Raw genomic sequence first — 24,245 nt, forward strand, 5'->3', positions numbered from 1 at the left:
CTAACGTGTCCTGCGTTGCATATAATCGATGCGGTGCCTGTTAATTTCTCATCGAATCACAGCCTACTTCGACAAACGGGTGATGATTTAACAAGCGCATTTGCGAAAAAAGCACTGTCGTTGCACCAATGTACCTAACCATAAACATCAATGCCTTTCTTTAAAATCAATACACAAGTATATATTTTTAAACCTGCATATTTAGTTAATATTGCCTGCTAACATGAATTTGTGTCACTTCTCTTGCGTTCCGTGCAAGCAGTCAGGTTATATACAGCAGTTTGGGCAGCCTGGCTCAGTGCGAACTGTGTGAAGTCCATTTATTCCTAACAAAGGCTGTAATTAATTTGCCAGAATTGTACATAACATTGAAGGTTGTGCACTGTAACAGGAATATTTAGACTTATGGATGCCACCCGTTAGATAAAATACGGAACGGTTCCGTATTTCACTGAAATAATAAATGTTTCGTTTTCGAAATGATAGTTTCCGGATTCGACCATATTAATGACCAAAGGCTCATATTTCTGTGTGATATTATGTTATAATTAAGTCTATGATTTGATATTTGATAGAGCAGTCTGACTGAGCGATGGTAGGCAGCAGCAGGCTCGTAAGCATTCATTCAAACAGCATCTTCGTGCGATTTGCCAGCAGCTCTTCGCAATTCTTCAAGCATTGCACTGTTTATGACTTCAAGCCTATCAACCCCCGAGATTAGGCTAGTGTTACCCATGTGAAATGGCTAACTAGTTAGCGGGTGCGCGCTAATAGCGTTTCAAACGTCACTCGCTCTGAGACTTGGAGTAGTAGTTCCCCTTGCTCTGCATGGGTAACGCTGCCTCGATGGTGGCTGTTGTCGATGTGTTCCTGGTTCGAGCCCAGGTAGGAGCGAGGAGAGGGACGGAAGCTATACTGTTACACTGGTAATACTAAAGTGCCTATAAGAACATCCAACAGTCAAAGGTATATGAAATACAAATGGTATAGAGAGAAAAAGTCCTATAATAACTACAACCTAAAACTTCTTACCTGGGAACATTGAAGACTCATGTTAAAAGGAACCACCAGCTTTCATATGTTCTCATGTTCTGAGCAAGGAACTTAAACGTTAGCTTTTTTACATGGCACATATTGCACTTTTACTTTCTTCTCCAACACTTTGTTTTTGCATTATTTAAACCAAATTGAACATGTTTCATTATTTATTTGAGGCTAAATTGATAGTATTTATGTATTATATTACGTTAAAATAAGTGTTCATTCAGTATTGTTGTAATTGTCATTATTACAAATAAATAAATAAAATAAAAATCGGCATCTGCTTTTTTTTGGTCCTCCAATAATCTCTATTGAAAAATCATAATCGGTCGACCTCTAATTGAGTGTATGTAAACTTCTGACCCACTGGGAATGTGATGAAAGAAATAAAAGCTGAAATAAATCACTCAACTATTATTCTGACATTTCACATTCTTGAAATATAGTGGTGATCCTAACTGACTTAAGACAGGGAATTAAATTTCAGGTATTGTGAAAAACTGAGTTTAAATGCATTTGGCTAAGGTGTATGTAAACTTCCGACTTCAACTGTGTACACACACAAAATTTTGGACACACCTACTCATTCAAGGGTTTTTATTTTTACTATTTTCTACATTGTATAATAAGAGAAGACATCAAATCTATCAAATAACACATATGGAATCATGTAGTAAACACAAAAGTGTTAAATCAAAATAATAAAAATTTGAGATTCTACAAAGTAGCCACCCTTTGCCTTGATGCTTAGCATTCTCTCAACCAGCTTGTGTGTGTGCGTGATATAGATAGATATACTTCCCGTGTGTGTCTTCAGACCCCTTGACTTTTCCACATTGGTACGTTACAGCCTTATTCTAAAATTGATGAAAAAAGGGTACAATCTACACACAATAACCCATAAATGGGAAAACAGTTTTTTTATGGGGGGGGGGATAATGTACAAACTAATTTATTCAGCCCCTTTGCAATGAGACTCAAAATGTAGCTCCGGTGCATCCTGTTTCCATTGATCATCCTTGATGTTTCTACAACTTGATTGGAGTCCACCTGTGGTAAATTCAATTGATTGGACATGATTTGGAAAGGCACACACACGTCTATGGCCTTTTTTGCCTTTACCTCCCTTATCTCAGCTCATTTGCTCACATTGTAAATAGACTTATTTTTCTGCTATATGTTTGTTTTACTCCATGTGTAACTCTGTTGTTGTATGTGTCGAACTGCTTTGCTTTATCTTGGCCAGGTCACAATTGTAAATGAGAACTTGTTCTCAACTTGCCTACCTGGTTAAATAAAGGTGAAATTAAAAAAAGTCTATATAAGGTCCCACAGTTGACAGAGCAAAAACCAAGCCATGAGGTCGAAGGAATTGTCCGCAGAGCTCCGAGACAGGATTGTGTCGAGGCACAGATCTGGAGAAGGGTACAAAAAAAACATTTCTGCAGCATTGAATGTCCCCAAGAACACAGTGTCCTCCATCATCCTTAAAAATGGTAGAAGTTTGGAACCACCAAGACTCTTCCTGAAGCTGGCCACCCGGCCAAACTGAGAAATCAGGGGAGAAGGGCCTTGGTCAGGGAAGTGACCAGGAACCCGATGGTCACTCTGACAGAGCTCCAGAGTTCCTCTGTGGAGATGGGAGAGCTTTCCAGAAGGACAACCATCTCTGCAGCACTCCTCCAAATCAGGCCTTTATGGTAGAGAGCCAGATGGAAGCCACTCCTCGGTAAAAGGCACATGTCAGCCCTCTTGGAGTTTGCCAAAAGGCACCTAAAGGACTCTGACCATGAGAAACAAGATTTTCTGGTCTGATGAAACCAAGATTGAACTCTTTGACCTGAATGCCAAGCGTCACATCTGGAGGAAACCTGGCACCATCCCTAGAGTGAAGCATGGTGGTGGCAGCATCATGCTGTGGGGATGTTTTTCAGCGGCAGGGACTGGGAGACGAGTCAGGATCGAGGGAAAGATGAACTGAGCAAAGTACAGAGATCCTTGATTAAAACCTGCTCCAGAGCACTCAGGACCTCAGACTGGGGCGGCGGTACACCATCCAACAGGACAACGACCCTAAGCACTCAGCCAAGACAATGCAGCAGTGGCTTCGGGATAAGTCCCTGAATGTCCTTGAGTAGCCCAACCAGAGCCCAGACTTGAACATCTCTGGAGAGACCTGAAAAATAACTGTGCAGCGACACTCCCCATCCAATGTGACAGAGCTTGAGAGGATCTGCAGAGAACAATGGGACAAACTCCCCCAATACAGGTGTACCAAGCTTGTAGCATCATACCCAAGAATACTCGAGGCTGTAATCGCTGCCTAAGGTGCGTCAACAAAGTACTGAGTAAAGGGTCTGAATACTTATGTAAATGTGACATTTCAGTAAAAAAATGAATACATCTGCTAAAATAAAAATACTTTTTTTGCTTTGTTTTTATGGGGGTAGTGTGTAGATTGACGGGAAAAAACTATTTAATCAATTTTATAATAGGGCTGTAACACAACAAAATGTGGAAAAAGTCAAGGGGTCTGAATACTTTCCGAATGCACTGCATATATGAAAGCCCCTGTTGTTCCGGGTGACTGATCTCGTTCTCCGTGGCCGATGCGAGTAAAACTTTTTAAACAAGTTAACACTCGCAAGGTCGCCGTGCCAGACGGAATACCACGGCACATTCTCAAAGCATGCACAGACCAGCTGGTAAGTTTCTTCACAGAAATGTTCAATCTCTACTTGTCCCAGTCCGTAGTCCCAACATTTTTCAAGTTGACCACCATTGTCCCTAAGAACTCCAAGATAACTACCACCTTGTAGCATTCACATCTGGAATTATGAAGTGCTTTGAAAAGCTGGTCATGACACATCAACAATATAATCTCAGATACACTGGAGCCACTCCAATTTGTATACCACCCAACAGACCCACAGACGACGCAATCGGAATTGCATTTCACACTGCCCTCTCCCACCTGGACAAGAGAAGGGAAATAACTATGTGAGAATGTCGTTCAGTGTTCAACACCATAGTCCCCTCCAAGCTCAAGACCCTGAACACTTCCCTCTAACTGGATCCTGGACTTCCTGACAGGACGCCCCAGGTGGTGAAGGTAGGCAACAACACTTGCCACACTGACCCTTAACACGGGTGCCCATCTAGGATGTGTGCATATTCCCCTCCTGTACTCCCTGTTCACCCACGACTGCGTGGCCACGCCCGACTCCAACACCAAGTTTGCTGACGACATGACGGTGGTAGGCCTGATCACCAATGGTGATGAGACAGCCTACAAGGATCAGAGACTTAGCAGTGTGGTGCCATGGCAACCTCTCCAACATCAGTAAGACCAAGGAGCTGATCGTGGACTACAGGAGATAGAGGGGAGAGCACTGCCCCCTCCACATCGACGTGGCTGTAGTGGAGTGGGTCAAGAACATAAAAGTTCCTTGACGACCACATCACTAAGGACTTAACATGGTCCACAAACACCAGCAGTCACGAAGAGGGCCCGAAATGGCCTCTTCCCCCTCAGGAGCCTGAAAAGATTTGGCATGGGCCCTCAGATTCTCAAAAAGATATATTGCTGCACCATCGAAAGCATCTTGACTGGCTGCATCACCGCTTGGTATGGTAGATGCACCACCCTAGACCGCAAAACGCTACAGAGGGTGGTGCAGACAGCCCAGTACATCACTGGGGCCAAGTTCCCAGCCATCCAGGACTTCTATATCAGGTGGTGTAAAAGGCACGAAAAATTGCCAAAGACTCCAGCCACCCAAGCCATAGACCGTTAACTCTGCTACCATCCGGCAAACGGTACCGGAGCATCTGCTCTCTGTGCATCTGCACATCTACCTCAAAAATACCTCATACCCCCCTGCACATTGATCTGGTACTCCCTGTATATAGCTCAATTGCGTATTTTATTCCTCAATTTTTTTTAATCGCAGCATCGTTGGGAAGGGTTCGTATGCAATCATTTCACGGTTAAGTCCCCACCCATTGTATTCAGTGCATGTGACAAATACAATTTGATCTCTATGGGAACCCGTCCGGCATGCCTAAAGTGTCCCGGTCAATTCTCGTACCTGCATGACCACTAATGTGTTAGTAAAACGCATGTCATTCATGAAGACGTAACACAACATGTCAATTTGCAGCTCAGCCAAAGCTATAGTTCAGATGGTGAATAAATAGGGGCATACAAGTCATTAGTGAGAGCAACCCTTTCTACCCCACAGGAAAACATTGTTAGACACAAATAACCCAAGATAACAGATTCATTCTTGATTAGTCGGTCATGGTGACAGATTTGCAACCTTGTTATGAGTGACAACTAAATGCAGTACTGTTGAACAAGGGGCAGAGGCAAAAATAAGATGTCAAAAGACAAAAGGGCAAACAGTTAGTGGTAAAATAATGACAAACTGTAGCTATGATTCAGTGAAAAAAATGTAGTCAATAACAATAGGATGGTGGGATTGAAGGGAGCAGGACTAGTGAGAACACTAATCTCCCAATAACCTACAATCTGGCATATATACATTGTCTGTAACTAATCAATTGAATTTAAACTAAGTTGCTTGGCTTGTTGTGACTTAAAAAAAAAAATCAGTCTCGAGAGGGTGTGAAGTTTTAGGAATCAACTGTAAAAACTGCAACTCATGTCCACTTCCTTTGGGACAACCAACCATTACCTTGCACGATAAAATGATTCAGCAGATTCAGTGACCGACCAGCCTCTGTGTCAAGACACTGTCCTTGATCCTCTCTTTGAGGACTCAAATCTGTTCATTCTCTGTTCAAAAACCTGTCATTACAGATGATTAAGCACTCATAACCTAACCATGGATGGATTAGTGATACATATTCAAGGCTGTTCTCTTCAACCGCACCAATAATTAGGCTACACTTAAAAACATACTTTCTGTCTGGTTTAGCTTTAAAAGGATCATCCCCTTTTTTCCCCCAATTTTCGCCTAAAATGACAATCTAACTGCCTGTAGCTCAGGCCCTGAAGCAAGGCTATGCAGTTTCTTGGTACCATTTGAAGGTTTGTGGAAATGTGAAAGGAATGTAGGAGAATAACACAATAGAGCCGGCAAAAGATAATTAATACATTTAAAAAAAGGTTTTGTATTCCCCCCATCATCTTTGAAATGCAAGAGTAAGGCCATAATGTATTATTCCAGCACAGGTGCAACTTAGATTTTGGCCACTAGATGGCAGCAGTGGGCACCGTTTTAGACTGATCCAATGAACCATTGTATTCCTGTTCAAAATGTTGTATCAAGACTGCCCAAATGAGACTAATTTGTTAATTAATAACTTTGTTCAAAACTGTGCACTCTCCTCAAACAAAAGCATGGTATTATTTCACTGTAATAGCTACTATAATTTGGACAGTGCAGTTAGATTAACAAAAATGTAAGCTTTCTGCCAATATCAGATATGTCTGTCCTGGGAAATATTGTTACTTACAACCTCATGCTAATCGCATTAGCCTATGTTAACTCAACCGTCCCGCAGGGGACCCACCAATCCTGAAGAAGTTTTTAAGGATATCAGTGTAATTGAACAAGGTGTGCTGTTGTCATTCGTGGTGCGTTGTCTTGCCAGCCTGTATAATCGTATTAAACGCTCTTTTTGTGTCAAGCAGCAGTCTCCTTCAGCCATGTCCCTGTGGTGGTGCCGAACCTGGATTTCTATCTAAACAGTGGGGGTGGCTAATGCTTCTCCATAATCCTACATCACCATCATCAGTAACTGTACATACACACTCCACTTCAGGGAGTTCACAACAAGCCTTCCTCTGCCCTCCATTCTCCAGGCTCATTCTCCTGCCAAGCATAGGCTACCAGGCTACCAGGCTACCACACACACACACACACACACACATTGGATGAAAATCTGTCTCGCACTATCTGCAACAGCACATTCTGTGTCATCCAGTTACTGGCAAATAAGCAGCTGTATACAGCGTTAAATCTCAAAAACCTCTGCTACCCTGAGTAAACAACTTTTAGGTCTTTGGTCAGTTATGGCCTAACTATGAAGACTATTATCGTCATGATCATCTCCGTAAGGTCTTCTGGAGGTTTCTGTTACGCCAAGTCATTATTTTCTGTTCAGTCTGCATTGCACTGTGAAATTATTTCAACAGTATTGCTGTGAAATTCTTTTAACAGTGTTGCAAAGAGTCTTTTTTCTCGAGCCATCTTGTCCTCGAAAGTCTTTCAGCCTTGTTACTCTAATCCTCTGGAACTGCCGTTTACATATGACAACAGAGTAGTAGTCCTTCAGTGTAACCCCAGGATGAACTTGTAAATAAAATATTGCTCTCACATTAACGGTTTCAATACAACAGGAGTACAGCTGCTTCTCTCTCCACGACTCTAGAGCAGCCAATTTAACCCCTTATCCTATAATGTTTCTTGGTAAATCTATAGGCCTGAATCTTTTAAGTGTTTGTGCGCATTAGAATTTATTAAGGATCGCCTTTAGCACGTCTATTGTCAACTAGTTAAACATTAATTGCTACTGTGTTGCATGTGTAAAACAAACCTGCCAAAGTCATAGCATTTAGCCACGTTCACACAGGCTGACAAACAGGCCATCCCTCTTCTTTGCCCCGGGCAAAGCGCTCAACCCAGAGCAAGTTCATTGACTCAGCAGATTTGAAAATAGTCTTTGTATCTGGATTGAGGCTGTCATCATGTGACTGTGTATGTCTGAATGGCCACTGGCGTAATCTGATGTTTGATCTGAAAGATGGAGCTGTGTAGAGCATGTCCCTGGCACATGGGTTGGCAGGACAGGATGGGTCAGCCGTAGCACAGAGGGGGGGCTAAAAGGATTTGGGCTGCTGCAAGCAGGTCCCCCCACCCCACACACTTCCTTAGGACCCGTGACCAATTATACAATCCCGTGCTGGCTAACTGCTTTGGTGGTTACAGATGGAGGGGAGATTTCAAATTCCCAAAACAATAACACAAAAGCGCAAATGAGGCTGAAGGGGGGGGGGGGGGGGGTATGGGGGGGGTGAAAGAAGGTTGTTTCTTCTAAGATGCAGCATAGCATTGTGTTGGTCTTCATTCTGTAACATGATTATTTTTTATAATATAGTGTCTTTAAAAACCAAACACGGTAGGGACCAATTTCATGGGTGCTCCTTGCAGGACAAAATACGAGATAACAAACCGAGTTATCGTCACAGTTCTTCTAGTCAAATTACTTTGACAGAACTGAAATGAAAGAAATGTACTACTATAATAAACTAAACTCTGCATTTATAAGCCTCTCTACTCTTGTGGAACATGACTCACAGTCAGCCTCGGCTCAGTCTGTCTACGCAGAAACAGACCATTGTCATGGATGGACAAAGACCCAGGCAGACATTACTGCAGAGTTTGACCATGGAGATTAAAGCCATAATGACAGGCGTGGATGAACACTTGGTGACTGCAGGGACCGCACACACACACACAACTTGCAGGTTTTCTTCATCCACATACACTGTCCAGTTTCCATGGAGCAGACTTTGGTCCTCTCTTCTATGGTGCCCGCCCTCTGCATAGAAGATATTTATAAACAAAGCCCACATGCCATGCTCAACTGCGGGCAAATTTACAGTGGAATTAATTTTTTTATATCACTCAGTTGACGTCAATCCAATTATGAAGTTGTTGAGGGTTCTGAGCATGTCTTTACATTTAAGCTATATCAACTTGCAAAACATTCATTCCCAAAAGCCAACAAATAATTTACATTTTTTTCATTTTTCTTTTTGCTGCAAATTTAAATCACAATAGCGTGGTGCACAGTAACTTTCAATAGTAAGGCTAATGGTTGTACAGTATTGGCTGTTCAATCTGCCCGTTCAGACTTTGTTCTGAAAAACTCCCCTGGTGTGACACTGAGAATATAGTCAGGAGAAACAAAAGGAAGAAATACCAGTGTGTGAAAGAGACGCATCCTTTTATTTTATCTGCTGCCAACTGTAACCAAGGCCAAGAAAGAACTAGGCCTAATCCCAAAAATATAGGCCTACTGTTCTCGCTCCCTGGCTCCCCCACCTTCCCTTTCTTTCCTGCTGTAGAGATGGCAGCCAGAGAAGGAGGGGTGTTGTGCATTTTATAGTGTGCTGCTGCAGACAGCCTCATACCACTCACTGAAAGCAAAAGGGCACCTTGAGTGTACCGTACTGCCTCTATAAAGTGGAATCAAAAGAACTTGTCCCAATTGAATGGTGTCCAGATTGTTATCAATGTCGTAATGTGAAAATAAATCCATGAAACTCCTGTCATTAAAACCCCCTTAGAGTCTCTCTGGTGGCGTTCAATCCCCATCGCTCCACAACTTCACCATCTTCACCCCACACCTAGGACACAGTGGCCAGTATACCAATCCTGCAATGAATTTCAAAAGGCCTTCAAATTGGCTGGCCTGTCTAGATGTGCACCAGGGGTCAGGTCAGCTTTCTAAATCCAGCAGCTGACACCAAATCAATTATGGCTTGGCTGTTGGGTAAGCAGAATTGAGACATCCACAAAGGGCTGGAGAAACCAGGCTAAATATTCAGGCATGTTGGTCGCTGCCCAGCATGTTGCTGCTCCCTCTCTGCCTCTTGGTGACAACTGTGCAGAACCACTCTGGACCAGACAAGTTGCATAATTACTTTAGTTTCTTCAGCTTTTTCTGTATTTTACACATATTTCCCTGGCAGCTAAGGGATGCTGAATAACGAAAAGGAGATGACTTTGGTTAGAGTCTTAAGAATTTAGGCAAAATGATATTATTAAAACAGTATGGAAAATGGATGACTGGAAGGATGACTGGAGACGGTTGGATTTGAATGATCGATGTCTGGACTTTAAGCTGCAATCTATGACATTTCTGTCTCACAAACAGTATTTGTCCTGTAAGTGTATAAATGGATGGGGGAGGGATGTGGTTGTTTATAATTGCAAGTACTAATATGCTTGGCTAGTGTGTAGAGTGGCAAGCGTGGATTTTAGAGCATCCCATCTCTGTTCCCATCTGCTCAGGCTATACAGACAGATGGATACGAGCTGAGAGCGACTGGCCGGCACGTCGCTGGTTGTGGGCCTGTCACACTGACAGATGAGGTGGAGTGTGGCTGAAGGTCAATCACTGAATGCCTGATAGAATAACCCTGGGGAAGGAGAGGGAAAGGGAGGAAATATGCAGATTTAGCCTCCTGACATCTCTCCCGCTCTCTGCGAGTCTCTCTCTGCGAGTCTCTCTCTGATGAATGAGAGGTAGTAATAGAGAGGCCATTTTGGCTCAGTGGAAACCTTAGCCAGGTCTTCGTCTCTCTGCTGCCAGTCAAGCATGTCTCCATGTACAATGGCCCCAATCTTCTACCTTCCCTTTATTCTAACTTTTCATATAGAATTTTTGGTCGAGGGAAAAAAAGAAGTATATTAGGTTCATGATTCAATGCGTTTCCCCCATAACTCAATAATGGTAGAGGATGTGCAGAACAGGCCCGGTCTTTCTTAACTGGCTTTTAGAGAGAGGATTTAGACCAAAACAGCAAGACAAGTTTACAGAGCAAGAAGGAATGTCAGCCATCTCATCTTACAATATTGTGAATGTGGGTCAACCTAATCCTACCTTTGCCCTATAGCCCTTCAACAGTCCAAGGGTACAGTGCCCTCCCTGGAAGGGATATCAGTGGGTCTTATTTTCAGGTAGTTTGAAGTGCACTTTGATACCAGAGTTCTTCAGAGCACTGAATAGAGATTATATAGCTGGAAAGAGAGAAACAAATCCCTTAACCTATGTGACTAATCTAGGGTAGTACAGCTCTGAATATATCAATAGCCTTACTCCATTCTAGGGGAACATGCTGATTCAACACCTTTCTATCTCCAGGAGTACATAGTTCAATAATAAAACTACTTACTGTTGATGCGAAGATGACAAGGCTATGCAGTGTTCAACAATAAAGTATGTCAGAGCGGAATGCTACAGACTTATTGGCCTATAAAATAACAACATTCTGTGTTTCCCTCAGCACACTTAGAAAGGGCAATTAAAGGGCTGGAGAAACCAGGCTAAATATTCAGATGTGTTGGTCGCTGCCCAGCACTTTGCTGCTCCCGCTCTCCCTCTTGTTGACAACTGTGCAGAAAGAACCACTCTGGACCAGACAAGGTGATAATTACTTTGGTAATTACTTTCTTAAGCTTTTTCTGTATTTTATAGAAATATTTCCATTCCAGGTGATGCTGAATAAACAAAAAGGAGATGACTTTGGTTAGGGTCTTAAGAATTTAGGCTAAATTATATAGAGTAGTATTAACAAGAGCGGAATGCTACAGACTTAGTGGTCGGTAAAATAAATAACATTCTGTTGCCTTCAGCACACTTGGAAAAGGCAACACAGAGTGCTCCTCTTGGCAAAAGTACTGAGAATTAATTATGTTAGTCAATGACTGTTTTAACCTCCTGTTATTCTGGTTGCAAAAATACTTCCCCCAATATCTTGATGAAATCACTGAATTGAAGGACAATCTTATCAAGAGGGTGTTGAGCTAGCCAGTGTTTTCTGAGCTGCAGGAGCATAATAGGACATTGAGAAATGTCCCCATCAGCAACTCACATTTACTCTGTAGGAAAGAGGGAACGAAACCTTGTAACATAATCAGTCCTTGCCACATGGTTGTTTTCTTAATGCCCATTTCAAGCTTTAGACACAGTGAATGACAAGTTTTGCGATTTCTCATTAGAAGGTTCAGCTTTGTCATTACCCTGATGAACACCTTGGCAACCTTAACACCATTGTAGGGCGGTTGTTTTTAAAAGGAAAAAGGCAGAGTCATGGTAATGGACAATACATTTGCTGGAAGAGCAAACAGAGATGTGGTATGTTAGTAAATAGGCCTGGAACACAGTGTGTGCACAAATGCAGATATTTTCCAAGTTGTCTTCATGGCTGTCAAGTCCAACTAGGCCTAAAACATGAGCTACAGTACTCTAAAAAGACATGAGACAGATCATCCTGAACTGCATATTGTGGTTTTAGTCATGGTTGACAATGCCACATTCACCAGCCCTTCAAATTAAAATGGTACCCTGTGACATTGCAAAACTGTCCCAACAACAACAAATCAGTTATTGATCCTGAGGACATTCAATGTGAATTCTGATGTTAGGCCGTCTGGCACAGTTGTCAAAAGATTTTTTTCAAAAATCAAGTGGGATGTGAAGTTCTCTGTTAAACGGATACTGTACAATCGCAAAATGTTTTATTCACACATGGTTCAGTACCCTCCACATCTTAGGGGCAGATCGAAATTTACTGGGGGGGGAGACAGGTCCCCCCCCCAACGTTACAAATATTTTCACGACCCTCCCCTTGTACTGTAAAACAAAATAAACACCCTCCGCCCTCATAGAATTAACTCAAAATAAATGTTTACGACTACAAATAACAGTAAGTGTAGCGACCCAGTGTTAATAAACGTGGATATCGACTATGCCACTTCAGCATGCTTTTATTGCACGGTCGATGATACGCAGGGCTACAGGCCAGAAGGTTGAGGGTTCGCCGACCACCACAGACGAGCTCACTCTCCCTGCAGGTTTCATTACACTACGATCAGAGCCTGCTGCAGCTGGGAGGGAAAATCATATTTTTCAACATTTTGATGCCATATTTACAATTATGTAAATTAGTGCCATGAAAAAGTATTTCCTTAATCAATGCACTGTATAGGCAAAGAATTTTCCACCAACAGGTTTCTGTGCCAATGCACCTCACAACCAATAAACAAAGTATACTGACTTTGGGCACTTTGTTTGTGTCAGGATGGCTTGCGTTAAACACCACAATAAATAGACTGCCAAGCTAGACAAACAGAAAACACATCCCTCCCCATCTGTAGGCTTACCCAGTATCGAAGGATTTAAAATGTTTAGTGTTTTGTAACAGGTGTCTTTTTCCATTCATCAATTGGCCGCTGCAGTCAGGAGTGATTTGTTTTAATTTGTCAGTAAAAATAAATAAACCATTTTTTGTTGATTGCACAATAAAGTCGGGGACGGGCCTCCCGAGTGGCGCGGTGGTCTAAGGCGCTGCATCGCAGAGCTAGCTGTGCCACTAGAGATTCTGGGTTCGAGTCCAGGCTCTGTCACAGCCGGCCGCGACCGGGAGGCCCATGGGGCGGTGTACAATTGGCCCAGTGTCGTCTGGGTTAGGGAGGGTTTGGCCGGCAGGGATATCCTTGTCTCATCGCGCACTAGCGACTCCTGTGGCAGGCCAGGCGCAGTGCACGCTGACACGGTCACCAGGTGCACGGTGTTTCCTCTGACACATTGGTGTGGCTGGCTTCCGGGTTAAGAGGGCATTGTGTCAAAAAGCAGTGCAGCTTGGTTGGGTTTCGGAGGAAGCACGGCTCTCGACCTTTGCCATTCCCGAGTCCATACGGGAGTCCGTACGGGAGTTGCAGCGATGAGACAATTTTTTATTTTTTTAACATAAATACATATACAATTACATAGATACGGAGATAAGAGACAAAAAAAATGCTCAACCTCCAGATCAGTACGAGGGGGGAGTTTAAGTACAATTCTTACAAGGTTTTTTGTCTGGTAGGTTTATCTTTAGATGTTTAGGGCTGCTGGTGAACCATGATGTGCAGGCATAATCAAAGTGACACTGGACTAGCGCACTTGCCAGAGTCTTTAGTGTGTCTATAGCGAGGTTTCCATCCAATTGGTGACAGATTTTCATGTGAATTGTCCACCTCACGTTTAAGCTGTCAGAGATTTGACCACTAAATGTATCAGGGCATTGCATGCATAGGCCTTTAGACTTAGGTGTCCACTGTATGACTTTAATGTAAAATATATATTATACACACACACACACACACACACACACACACACACACACACACTACATGACGAAAAGTATGAGGACACCTGCTCGTCTAACATCTCATTCCAACATCATGGGCATTAATATGGAGTCTCCCCTTTGCTGCTATAATAGCTTCTACTCTTCTGGGAAAGCTTTCTACTAGAAGTTGGAACATTGCTGCGGGGACATGTGTCCATTCAGCCACTAGAGCATTTGTGATGTTGGGAGATTAGGCCTGGCTCGCAGTCACCGTTCCAATTTATCCCAATGTTCAATGGGGTTGAGGTCAGGGCTTTGTGCAGGCCAGTCAAGTTCTTCCACACCGACCTTGACAAACTATTTCTGTATGGACCTCACTTTGTGCACGGGGGCATGCTGAAACTGGAAAAGGCCTTCCCCAAACTATTGCCACAAAGTTGGAAGCACAGAATCGTCTAGAATGTCATTGTATACTGTAGCGTTAAGATTTCCCTTCACTGGAACAAAGGGGCCTATCCCGAACCATGAAAAACAGCTGCAGACCATTATTCCTCCTCCACCAAACTTTACAGTTGTCATATGCATTGGGGCAGGTAGTGTTCTCCTTGCATCTGCCAAACCCAGATTAGTCCGTCAGACTGCCAGATGGTGAAGCGTGATTCATCACTCCAGAGAACGCATTTCCAATGCCGGCGAGCTTTACACCACTCCAGCCGACGATTGGGATTGCACATGGTGATCTTAAGCTTGTGTGCGGCTGCTCGGCCATGGAAACTCATCTCACGAACAGTTATTGTGCTGACGTTGCCTTCAGATGCAGTTTGGAACTCGGTAGTGAGTGTTGCCAAACATGGACAGATGATTCTAACGCGCTACACGCTTCACCACTCCACAGCCCCATTCTGTGAGCTTGTGTGGCCTACCACTTTGCGGCTGAGCCATTGTTGCTCTTAGACGTTTCCACTTCACAATAACAGCACTTAGAGTTGACTGGGGCAGTTCTAGCAGGGTACACATTTTACAAACTGACTTGTTGGAAAGGTGGCATCCAATGGCAGTGACATGTTTTAAGTCACTGAGCTCTTCAGTAGGTTTGTCTGCCAATGTTTGTCTATGGAGATTGCATGGCTGTGTGCTCGATTTTATACACCTGTCATAGCCGAAACAACTAATTTAAGGGGTGTCCACAAACAAAAGTATGTATGTATGTTGAACAAAAATATATAAATGCAACATGTAAAGTGTTGGTCCATTGTTTCATGAGCTGAAATAAAAGATCCGAGACACTTTCCATACACACAAAAAGCTAATTTCTCTAACATTTCATGCTCAAATTTGTTTACATCCCTTTTAGTGAGCATTTTTCCTTTGCCAAGATAATCCATCCACCTGACAGGTGTGGCATATCAAGAAGTTGATTAAACAGCATGATAATTACACAGGTGCACCATGTGCTGGGGACAATAAAAGGCCACTAAAATGTGCAGTTGTCACAACACACGTTGAGGGAGACTGCAGGAATCTCCACCAGAGCTTTCGCCAAAGAATTTAATGTTAATTTCTCTACCATAAGCCGCTCCAACACCATTTTAGAGAATTTAACAGGATGTCTAACCGGCCCCACAACTGCAGCCCACGTGTAACCACACCAGCCCAGGACTCTACATCCTGCTTCTTCAACTGCGGGATCGTCAGACCAGCCAACGGGACAGCTGATGAAACTGAGGAGTATTTCTGTCTGTTGCGCCTCTGCCCAATCATGTAAAAATCGATAGATTAGGGCCTAATTAATTTATTTCAAATGGACTAATTTCCTTATAGGAACAGTAACTCAGTAAAATCACAAATTGTTGAGTTTATATGTTTGTTCAGTATATATATACAGTTGAAGTCGTAAGTTTACATACACCATAGCCAAATACATTTAAACTCAGTTTCACAATTCCTGACATTTAATCCTAGTAAAAAATCCGTGTCTTAGGTCAGTTAGGATCACCACTTTATTTTAAGAATGTGAAATGTCAGAATAATAGTAGAGAAAAATAATTTATTTCAGCTTTTATTTCTTTCATCACATTCCCAGTGGGTCAGAAGTTTACATACACTCAATTAGTATTTGGTAGCATTGCCTTTAAAAATTGTTTAGCTTGGGTCACATGTTCAGGGTAGACTTCCACAAGCTTCCCACAATAAGTTGGGTGAATTTTGGCCCATTCCTGACAGAGCTGGTGTAACTGAGTCAGGTTTGTAGGCCTCCTTGCTCGCACACGCTTTTTCAGTTCTGCCCTAAAATGTTCTATAGGATTGAGGTCAGGGCTTTGTGATGGCCACTCCAATACCTTGACTTTGTTGTGCTTAAGCCATTTTACCACAACTTTGGAAGTATGCTTGGGGTCACTGTCTATTTGTAAGACCCATTTGCGACCAAGCTTTAGCTTTGACTGATGTCTTGAGATGTTGCTTCAATATATCCACATCATTTTCCTGCCTCATGATGCCATCTATTTTGTGAAGTGCACCAGACCCTCCTGCAGCAAAGCACTTCCACAACATGATGCTGCCAACCCCGTGCTTCACGGTTGGGATGGTGTTCTTTGGCTTGCAAGCCTCCCCCTTTTTCCTCCAAACATAACAATGGTCATTATGACCAAACAGTTCTATTTTTGTTTCATCAGACCAGGGGACATTTCTCCAAAAAGTACAATCTTTGTCCCCATGTGCAGTTGCAAACCGTAGTCTGGCTTTTTTAATGGCGGTTTTGCAGCAGTGGCTTCTTCCTAGCTGAGAGGCCTTTCAGGTGTTGTCGATATAGGACTCGTTTTACTGTGGATATAGATACTTTTGTACCCGTTTCCTCCAGCATCTTCACAAGGTCCTTTGCTGTTGTTCTGGGTTGATTTGCACTTTTCGCACCAAAGTACGTTCATTTCTAGGAGACAGAACGCATCTCCTTCCTGAGCGGTATGATGGTTGCGTGTTCCCATGGTGTTTATACTTGCGTACTATTGTTTGTCCAGATGAATGTGGTACCTTCAGGCGTTTGAAAATTGCTCCCCAGGATGAACCAGACTTTTTTTCTGAGGTCTTGGCTGATTTCTTTTGATTTTCCCATGATGTCACGCAAATTGGCACTGAGTTTGAAGGTCGGCCTTGAAATACATCCACAGATAAACCTCCAATTGACTCAAATTATGTAAATTAGCATATGAGAAGCTTCTAACGCCATGACATCATTTTCTGGAATTTTCCAAGCTGTTTAAAGGCACAGTCAACTTAGTGTATGTAGACTTCTGACACACTGGAATTGTGATACAGTGAATAAGTGAAATAATCTGTCTGTAAACAATTGTTGGAAAAATTACTTGTGTCATGCACAAAGTAGATGTCCTAACCGACTTGCCAAAACTATAGTTTGTTAACAAGAAACTTGTGGAGTGGTTGAAAAACAAGTTAATGACTCCAACCTAAGTGTATGCAAACTTATGTACAGTTGAAGTCGTAAGTTTACATACACTTAGGTTGGAGTCATTAAAACTCATTTTCAACCACTCCACACATTTCTTGTTAACAAACTATAGTTTTGGCAAGAGGGTTAGGACATCTACTTTGTGCATGACACAAGTCATTTTTCCAACATTTGTTGGAAACATCCGGCTACACCATGGTGCTATCCTACAGAGTGCTGCTGAGGCTACTGTAGACCTTCCTTGCAAAACAGTGTGTTTTAATCAATTACTTGGTGACGTGAATATATTTAGAATAGTTTTAATATTTCACTATTTTTAGGAAATTCACTGAGGACGGTCCTCCCCTCCCTCCTCTGAGGAGCCTCCACACAGACAGACAGACGCTACAACACCGACATGGATTTCTTTATGTCAGATGGGTACTGCTGTACTGATATAGATGTACAGGAGGAGGGTAATTTGTTCATTTTCAACCCAAATATTTTCTATAAAGATAAGCAATTGTATTGATAGATTATAGGAGTAACTATAATCTATCAATATAATCTACCAATTGTGCGTGCCCGGGTCAGGGTCGACATTTACTGGGGGAGAGGGGTGTTAACCTGTTAGGGCTAGGGGGCAGTATTGACACGGCCGGATAAAAAACGTACCCGATTTAATCTGGTTACTACTCCTGCCCAGTAACTAGAATATGCGTATAATTATTGGCTTTGGATAGAAAACACCCTAAAGTTTCTAAAACTGTTTGAATGGTGTCTGTGAGTATAACATTACTCATATGGCAGGCAAAAACCTGAGAAGATTCCATGCAGGAAGTGGCCTGTCTGACAAGTTGTGTTTCATCTTGGCTCTGTTTATTGAAGACTGAGGATCTTTGCTATAACGTGACACTTCCTACGGCTCCCATAGGCTCTCAGAGCCCGGGAAAAAAGCTGAACGATATCGAGGCAGCCTCTGGCTGAAACACATTATCGCCTTTGCCAAGTGGCCGATCAGAGGACAATAGGCTTAGGCGCGTGCCCGAGTCGACCCCATGCTTTATTTTCTTTCGTCTGTTTACCTAATTGCAGATTCCCGGTCGGAATATTATCGCTTTTTTACGAGAAAAATGGCATAAAAATTGATTTTAAACAGCGGTTGACATGCTTCGAAGTACGGTAATGAAATATTTAGAATTTTTTTGTCACGAAATGCGCCGTGCGCGTGACCCTTATTTACACTTCGGATAGTGTCTTGAACGCACGAACAAAACGCCGCTGTTGGAACATAACTATGGATTATTTGGGACCAAACCAACATTTGTTATTGAAGTAGAAGTCCTGGGAGTGCATTCTGACGAAGAACACCAAATGTAATCAAACTTTTCTAATAGTAAATCGGAGTTTGGTGAAGGCTAAACTTCCTGGGTGTCTAAATAGCTAGCCCTGTGATGCCGGGCTATCTACTTAGAATATTGCAAAATGTGCTTTCACCAAAAAGCTATTTTAAAATCGGACATATCGAGTGCATAGAGGAGTTCTGTATCTATAATTCTTAAAAGAATTGTTATGCTTTTTGTGAACGTTTATCGTGAGTAATTTAGTAAATTGTTAGTAAATTCGCCGGATGTTTGCGGGGGGTATGCTAGTTCTGAACGTCACATGCTAATGTAAAAAGCTGGTTTTTGATATAAATATGAACTTGATTGAACAAAACATGCATGTATTGTATAACATAATGTCCTAGGTGTGTCATCTGATGAAGATCATCAAAGGTTAGTGCTGCATTTAGCTGTCTTCTGGGTTTTTGTGACATTATATGCTAGCTTGAAAAATGGGTGTCTGATTATTTCTGGCTGGGTACTCTGCTGACATAATCTAATGTTTTGCTTTCGTTGTAAAGCCTTTTTGAAATCGGACAGTGTGGTTAGATTAACGAGAGTCTTGTCTTTAAAATGCTGTAAAATAGTCATATGTTTGAGAAATTGAAGTAATAGCATTTCTAAGGTATTTGAATAACGCACCACAGGATTCCACTGGCTGTTACGTAGGTGGGACGATTTGGTGCCACCTACCCTAGAGAGGTTAAACTAATTCTTACAGTAAATAAGAATTTGTTCTTAACTGACTTTCCTAGTTAAATAAAAAAAATAAGTAAAACTAAAAACTGGTAGGCCTGAAAGTCTTCCCTACCTCAAGTTCAACTGTCCAAGTCAGTTGGAGAGCCGGGCTGCACTGCCTTCGTGTTTTTTTTATTTCACCTTTATTTAACCAGGTAGGCTAGCTGAGAACATGTTCTCATTTACAACTGCGACCTGGCCAAGATAAAGCAAAGCAGTGTGACACAAACAACAACACAGAGTTACACATGGAATAAACAAAACACACAGTCAATAATGCAGTAGAACAAAAGAAAACAAAAAGTCTACATACAGTGAGTGCAAATGAGGTAAGTTAAGGCAATAAATAGGCCATGGTGGCGAAGTAATTACAATATAGCAATTAAACAATGGAATGGTAGATGTGCAGAAGATGAATGTGCAAGTAGAGATACTGGGGTGCAAAGAAGCAAGATAAATAAATACAGTATGGGGATGAGGTAGGTAGATAGCCCATCTGTAAACAGCCCATCTATGTGCAGTGATCTGTGAGCTGCTCTGACAGCTGGTGCTTAAAGCTAGTGAGGGAGATATGAGTCTCCAGCTTCAGAGATTTTTGCAGTTCATTCCAGTCATTGGCAGCAGAGAACTGGAAGGAAAGACGACCAAAGGAGGAATTGGCTTTGGGGATGACCAGTGAGTATAATAGGTCTGCAGTAGCTAAAGCTTAATAATAGCCACACCATACCAAACCTTCAAACATTTTTAAACTTTATTAGGGTAATATCAAAAGTTCAGCCATTGTTTATAGTGAAAATACAACCAAAAGAGCTAATGTTAAACAGGGGGAAAATGCACTACCCTCCCCTGTGCCCAATAAAACATTTAAAAAAAATGTAAACCCTCCCAAAGCTAAAAAATAGTTTGCCACCCCTCTCCCCCAGTAAATGTCGATCTGTCCCTTAGCAGACAGAATAGTATTACCACAGACTAAATTCGTGGTCCCAACCAGGGGTACTAGGACCCCTGGGGGTACTTCGCCTATCCACAGCAGGTACTTGAGAAGACTCATGAAACCATTGGCTTACTGGTAAAATGCACACGAGGGGGTACTCCAAGCATAGCAAAATTCAGTTTGTGGTAAAGTAGCCAAAAAAGGTTGGGAACCACTGGACTGAAGCTATGTAGAATGAGTAACTATCATAGGCGTTGATAGCCTCGGAATGCACTCGCTCTTCTTGGCGGATGCATTCTCTCAGTTACTGTATCGGATTAACAGCAATTAAATTAATTCTGAGTCAGAGTGATGACCGTTTGTACTATAACGTTAGGTTGGGTAGCTAGAGAGCTAACAAAAGCTGTAGTGTACAAGTTCGAGACTGCAATGCAAGTTAGGCTAGCTAGCTACATTATTTCTGTATTGACCAATCTCAGCAATGCGGTCGATGAGAATTTGCTTCGAGAAGCAGCCATTCATATTGCATAGCTTCAGCTACCTAAAACCCTGACTGAAAGAAACAACTTTATAGAAGATAACGTTAGCAGTGACTAGCTAGCATGTACTTGCGTAGCTCAATATGTACTAAGGAGTGTAATACATGCATTGCAGCAAAATACTGTATGGGGAAAAATAGCAACCTATTGATTGCTATTTTCTAAAATATATTAGCTAATAACAGATTACTGGCAGTAACTAGAGAATAGAATCGCAAACTTACCTTAGGCTTGTAAAGCCACTTTCGAAATCGATTCATCGTTAAGTTACCTCGCCACTTTACCCCCTCCTTTGTCACCGACCCCTCTTCTACCTGTGAGACAGACCAGCAAATGCTAGCTAGCTAACTACGTTGCTAAAAAGGTGGGAAATATTTAATCCAATACGACATCCGAAATTGTAAGGTAAAGAGTTGAAGTGTTCAAGGAATTTCTTTAAAAACGACGTTGTGTTTTCATGCCTGCAGAATCCACGGTAGGCTGGTGATTCACTGACACTTTTCAAGTCCGACGGGATAAAGCAAGCAATCCTTCTTTTTTATATAAAGCAAGCAATCCTCCACGGATGGTTTCGTTCGCTCTTCCCCTCCGTCTGCTTGATGACAGCCACGTTGATATCGCCACCCACTTTCCCAGGCTTGCACCATACGTCACTATGGTGTAGCTACCGTAGATATCCTATTAAATCAATCATTCCTAATTATTAGTATTCTAATTGCTAATTTATGAATTTAAAATTAATTATTCATTTCTAATTCCTAATTCTATGGTACATACGTCATAATTATTGTTGATTATATGGCAAGCGAAAAGGGATATTTGGTAGTTCTACAATTTTGGTACATTATTTTCAGAAAGTGGTTGTAACACAATGTTATTATGACACAAATGCAAACATGAACATTAGCGGTGCGTGGGTAAAACACGGGGAAGAAGACAGGAACGGGAACTGAACGGACCCCCCCCCCCCCCCCCCCCACACACACACAGATTACAATCTGCACTGTATGTTAGTGTTTCCGACATTGTCAGACCATGAAACAATTATTGATTTACAACCACAGAGAGTTACCACAAGTCGCGAAGAAAACAGGATCTGCCTCCACTATTCCAGCATAATTTCAACATCATCAAATAACTTCTGCTTAGTCTAATACAGTGACAAATAAAATATACCAAAACAATTTAGTCCAATCAACATAAACTAAATATGATGTCGCAATTCAACGGCTCAGACACGAGAGGCATGTGGCAGGGTCTACAGTCAATCACGGACTACAAAAGAAAAATCAGCCCCGTCGCAGATCACAATGCCCCGCCCTGTGCAACTGGGGCCTGGACTTCCTGACGGGCCGCCCCCCGGTGGTGAGGGTAGGTAACAACATCTCCACCCTGCTGATCCTCAACATTGGGTCCCCACAAGGGTGCGTTCTCAGCCCTCTCCTGTGCTCCCTGTTCACCCACGACTGCGTGGCCATGTGTAACAGTGTAGGTTCCGTCCCTCTCTTCGCCCCAACCCGGGCTCGAACCAGGGACCCTTGCACACATCAACAACTGACACCCACGAAGCATCGTTACCCATCGCGCCACAAAAGCCGCGGCCCTTGCAACGCAAGGGGAAACCCTACTTCAAGTCTCAGAGCGAGTGACGTCACTGAGTGAAACGCTATTAGCGCGCACCACCGCTAACTAACTAGCCATTTCACATCGGTTACACATGCACGCATCCATCTCAATCATCAAGTTTGCAGACGACACTACAGTGGTAGGCTTGATTACCAACAACGACGAGACTGCCTACAGGGAGGAGGTGGGGGCCATCAGAGTGTGGTGTCAGGAAAATAACCTCGCACTCAATGTCAACAAAACAAAAGAGATGATCATGGACTTCAGGAAACAGCAGAGGGAGCAGCCCCCTATCCACATCGACGGGACAGTAGTGGAGAGGGTGGAGAGTTTTAAGTTCCTCGGCATACACATCACGGACAAACTGAAATGGTCCACCCACACAGACAGCGTGGTGAAGAAGGCGCAGCAGTGCCTCTTCAACCTCAGGAGGATGAAGAAATTCGGCTTGTCACCAAAAACACTCACAAACTTTTACAGATGCACAATCGAGAGCATCCTGTCAGGCTGTATCACCACCTGGTACGGCAACTGCTCCGCCCACAACCGGTAGGCTCTCCAGAGGGTAGTGAGGTCTGCACAACGCATCACCGGGTGCAAAATACCTGCCCTCCAGGACACCTACACCCCCGATGTCACAGGAAGGCCAAAAAGATCATCAAGGACAGCAACCACCCGAGCCACTGCCTGTTCACCCCGCTAACATCCAGGAGGCGAGGTCAGGTACAGGTGCATCAAAGCTGGAACCAAGAGACTGAAAAACAGCTTCTATCTCAAGGCCATCAGACTGTTAAACAGCCATCACTACCATTGAGTGGCTGCTGCCAACATACTGACTCAACTCAAGCCACTTTAATAATGGGAAAATTGATGTAATCAATTTATCACTAGCCACTTTATATTATTTATATTAGATCATGTTTACATAACTTACATTATTCATCTCATATGTATATACGTATGTACGCTACACCATCTACTGCATCTTGCCATCTTGATGTATTAGATGTATCACTAGCCACTTTAAACAATGCCACTTTATATAATGTTTTCATACCCTACAATACTCATCTCATATGTATATACTGTACTCCATACCATCTATTACATCTTGCCTACGCCGTTCGGCCATCACTCATTTATATATTTTTATGTACATATTCGGATTCATTCCTTTACACTTGTGTGTACAAGGTAGTTGTTGTGGAATTGATAGATTACTTGTTAGATATTACCGCATGGTTGGAACTAGAAGCACAAGCATTTCGCTACACTTGCATTAACACCTGCTAACCATGTGTATGTGACAAATACATTTGATTTGATGTGGCTGTCCATGGTTCTGATTTCTGTTTGCGTGTGTGCTCACCCTACTTGTAGAGAAACGCCAAAGAGTCCTCCTCTCTTTCATGTTGAGGAACTGGTCAATCACTCTGTCATACAGTAAAGGCTTTTATTTTTTGTTGTCCTAGGCTACTTGGCTAAAATGCTTGCTCGCTAGCCTAACTTCCATTCATAGACAACGTTAGCTAGTTAACATTCACCTTCTACATCTAGCTACTGTACATATTGAACTAACATCTTCTCAGGCCAGAGGTACAATTATGTATGAATTAATGGTTGGATCAGAATCGCCATTATAATTGATAATTAAGTAAAACCA

General features: G+C 42.5%; 1 protein-coding gene across 2 annotated transcripts in view; it reads right to left on the bottom strand.

Annotated features, from left to right (window-relative positions):
- zfyve28 (zinc finger, FYVE domain containing 28) overlaps nucleotides 1–21,620 on the bottom strand; it is a 60,735-nt gene extending 39,115 nt beyond the window's left edge. The window contains exon 1 of one of the 2 annotated variants that reach the window (XM_029730084.1): nucleotides 21,181–21,620. In XM_029730084.1, the coding sequence (XP_029585944.1) occupies nucleotides 21,181–21,216 (36 nt within the window). In that variant the 5' untranslated portion in view covers nucleotides 21,217–21,620. The remainder of the gene's footprint in view (nucleotides 1–21,180) is intronic. The other variant, XM_029730085.1, reaches the window with a different exon arrangement.
- Nucleotides 21,621–24,245: the final 2,625 nt, after the last annotated feature.

Source organism: Salmo trutta, chromosome 33, assembly GCF_901001165.1.
Source record: "Salmo trutta chromosome 33, fSalTru1.1, whole genome shotgun sequence".
NCBI classification, from domain to species: Eukaryota; Metazoa; Chordata; class Actinopteri; order Salmoniformes; family Salmonidae; genus Salmo; species Salmo trutta.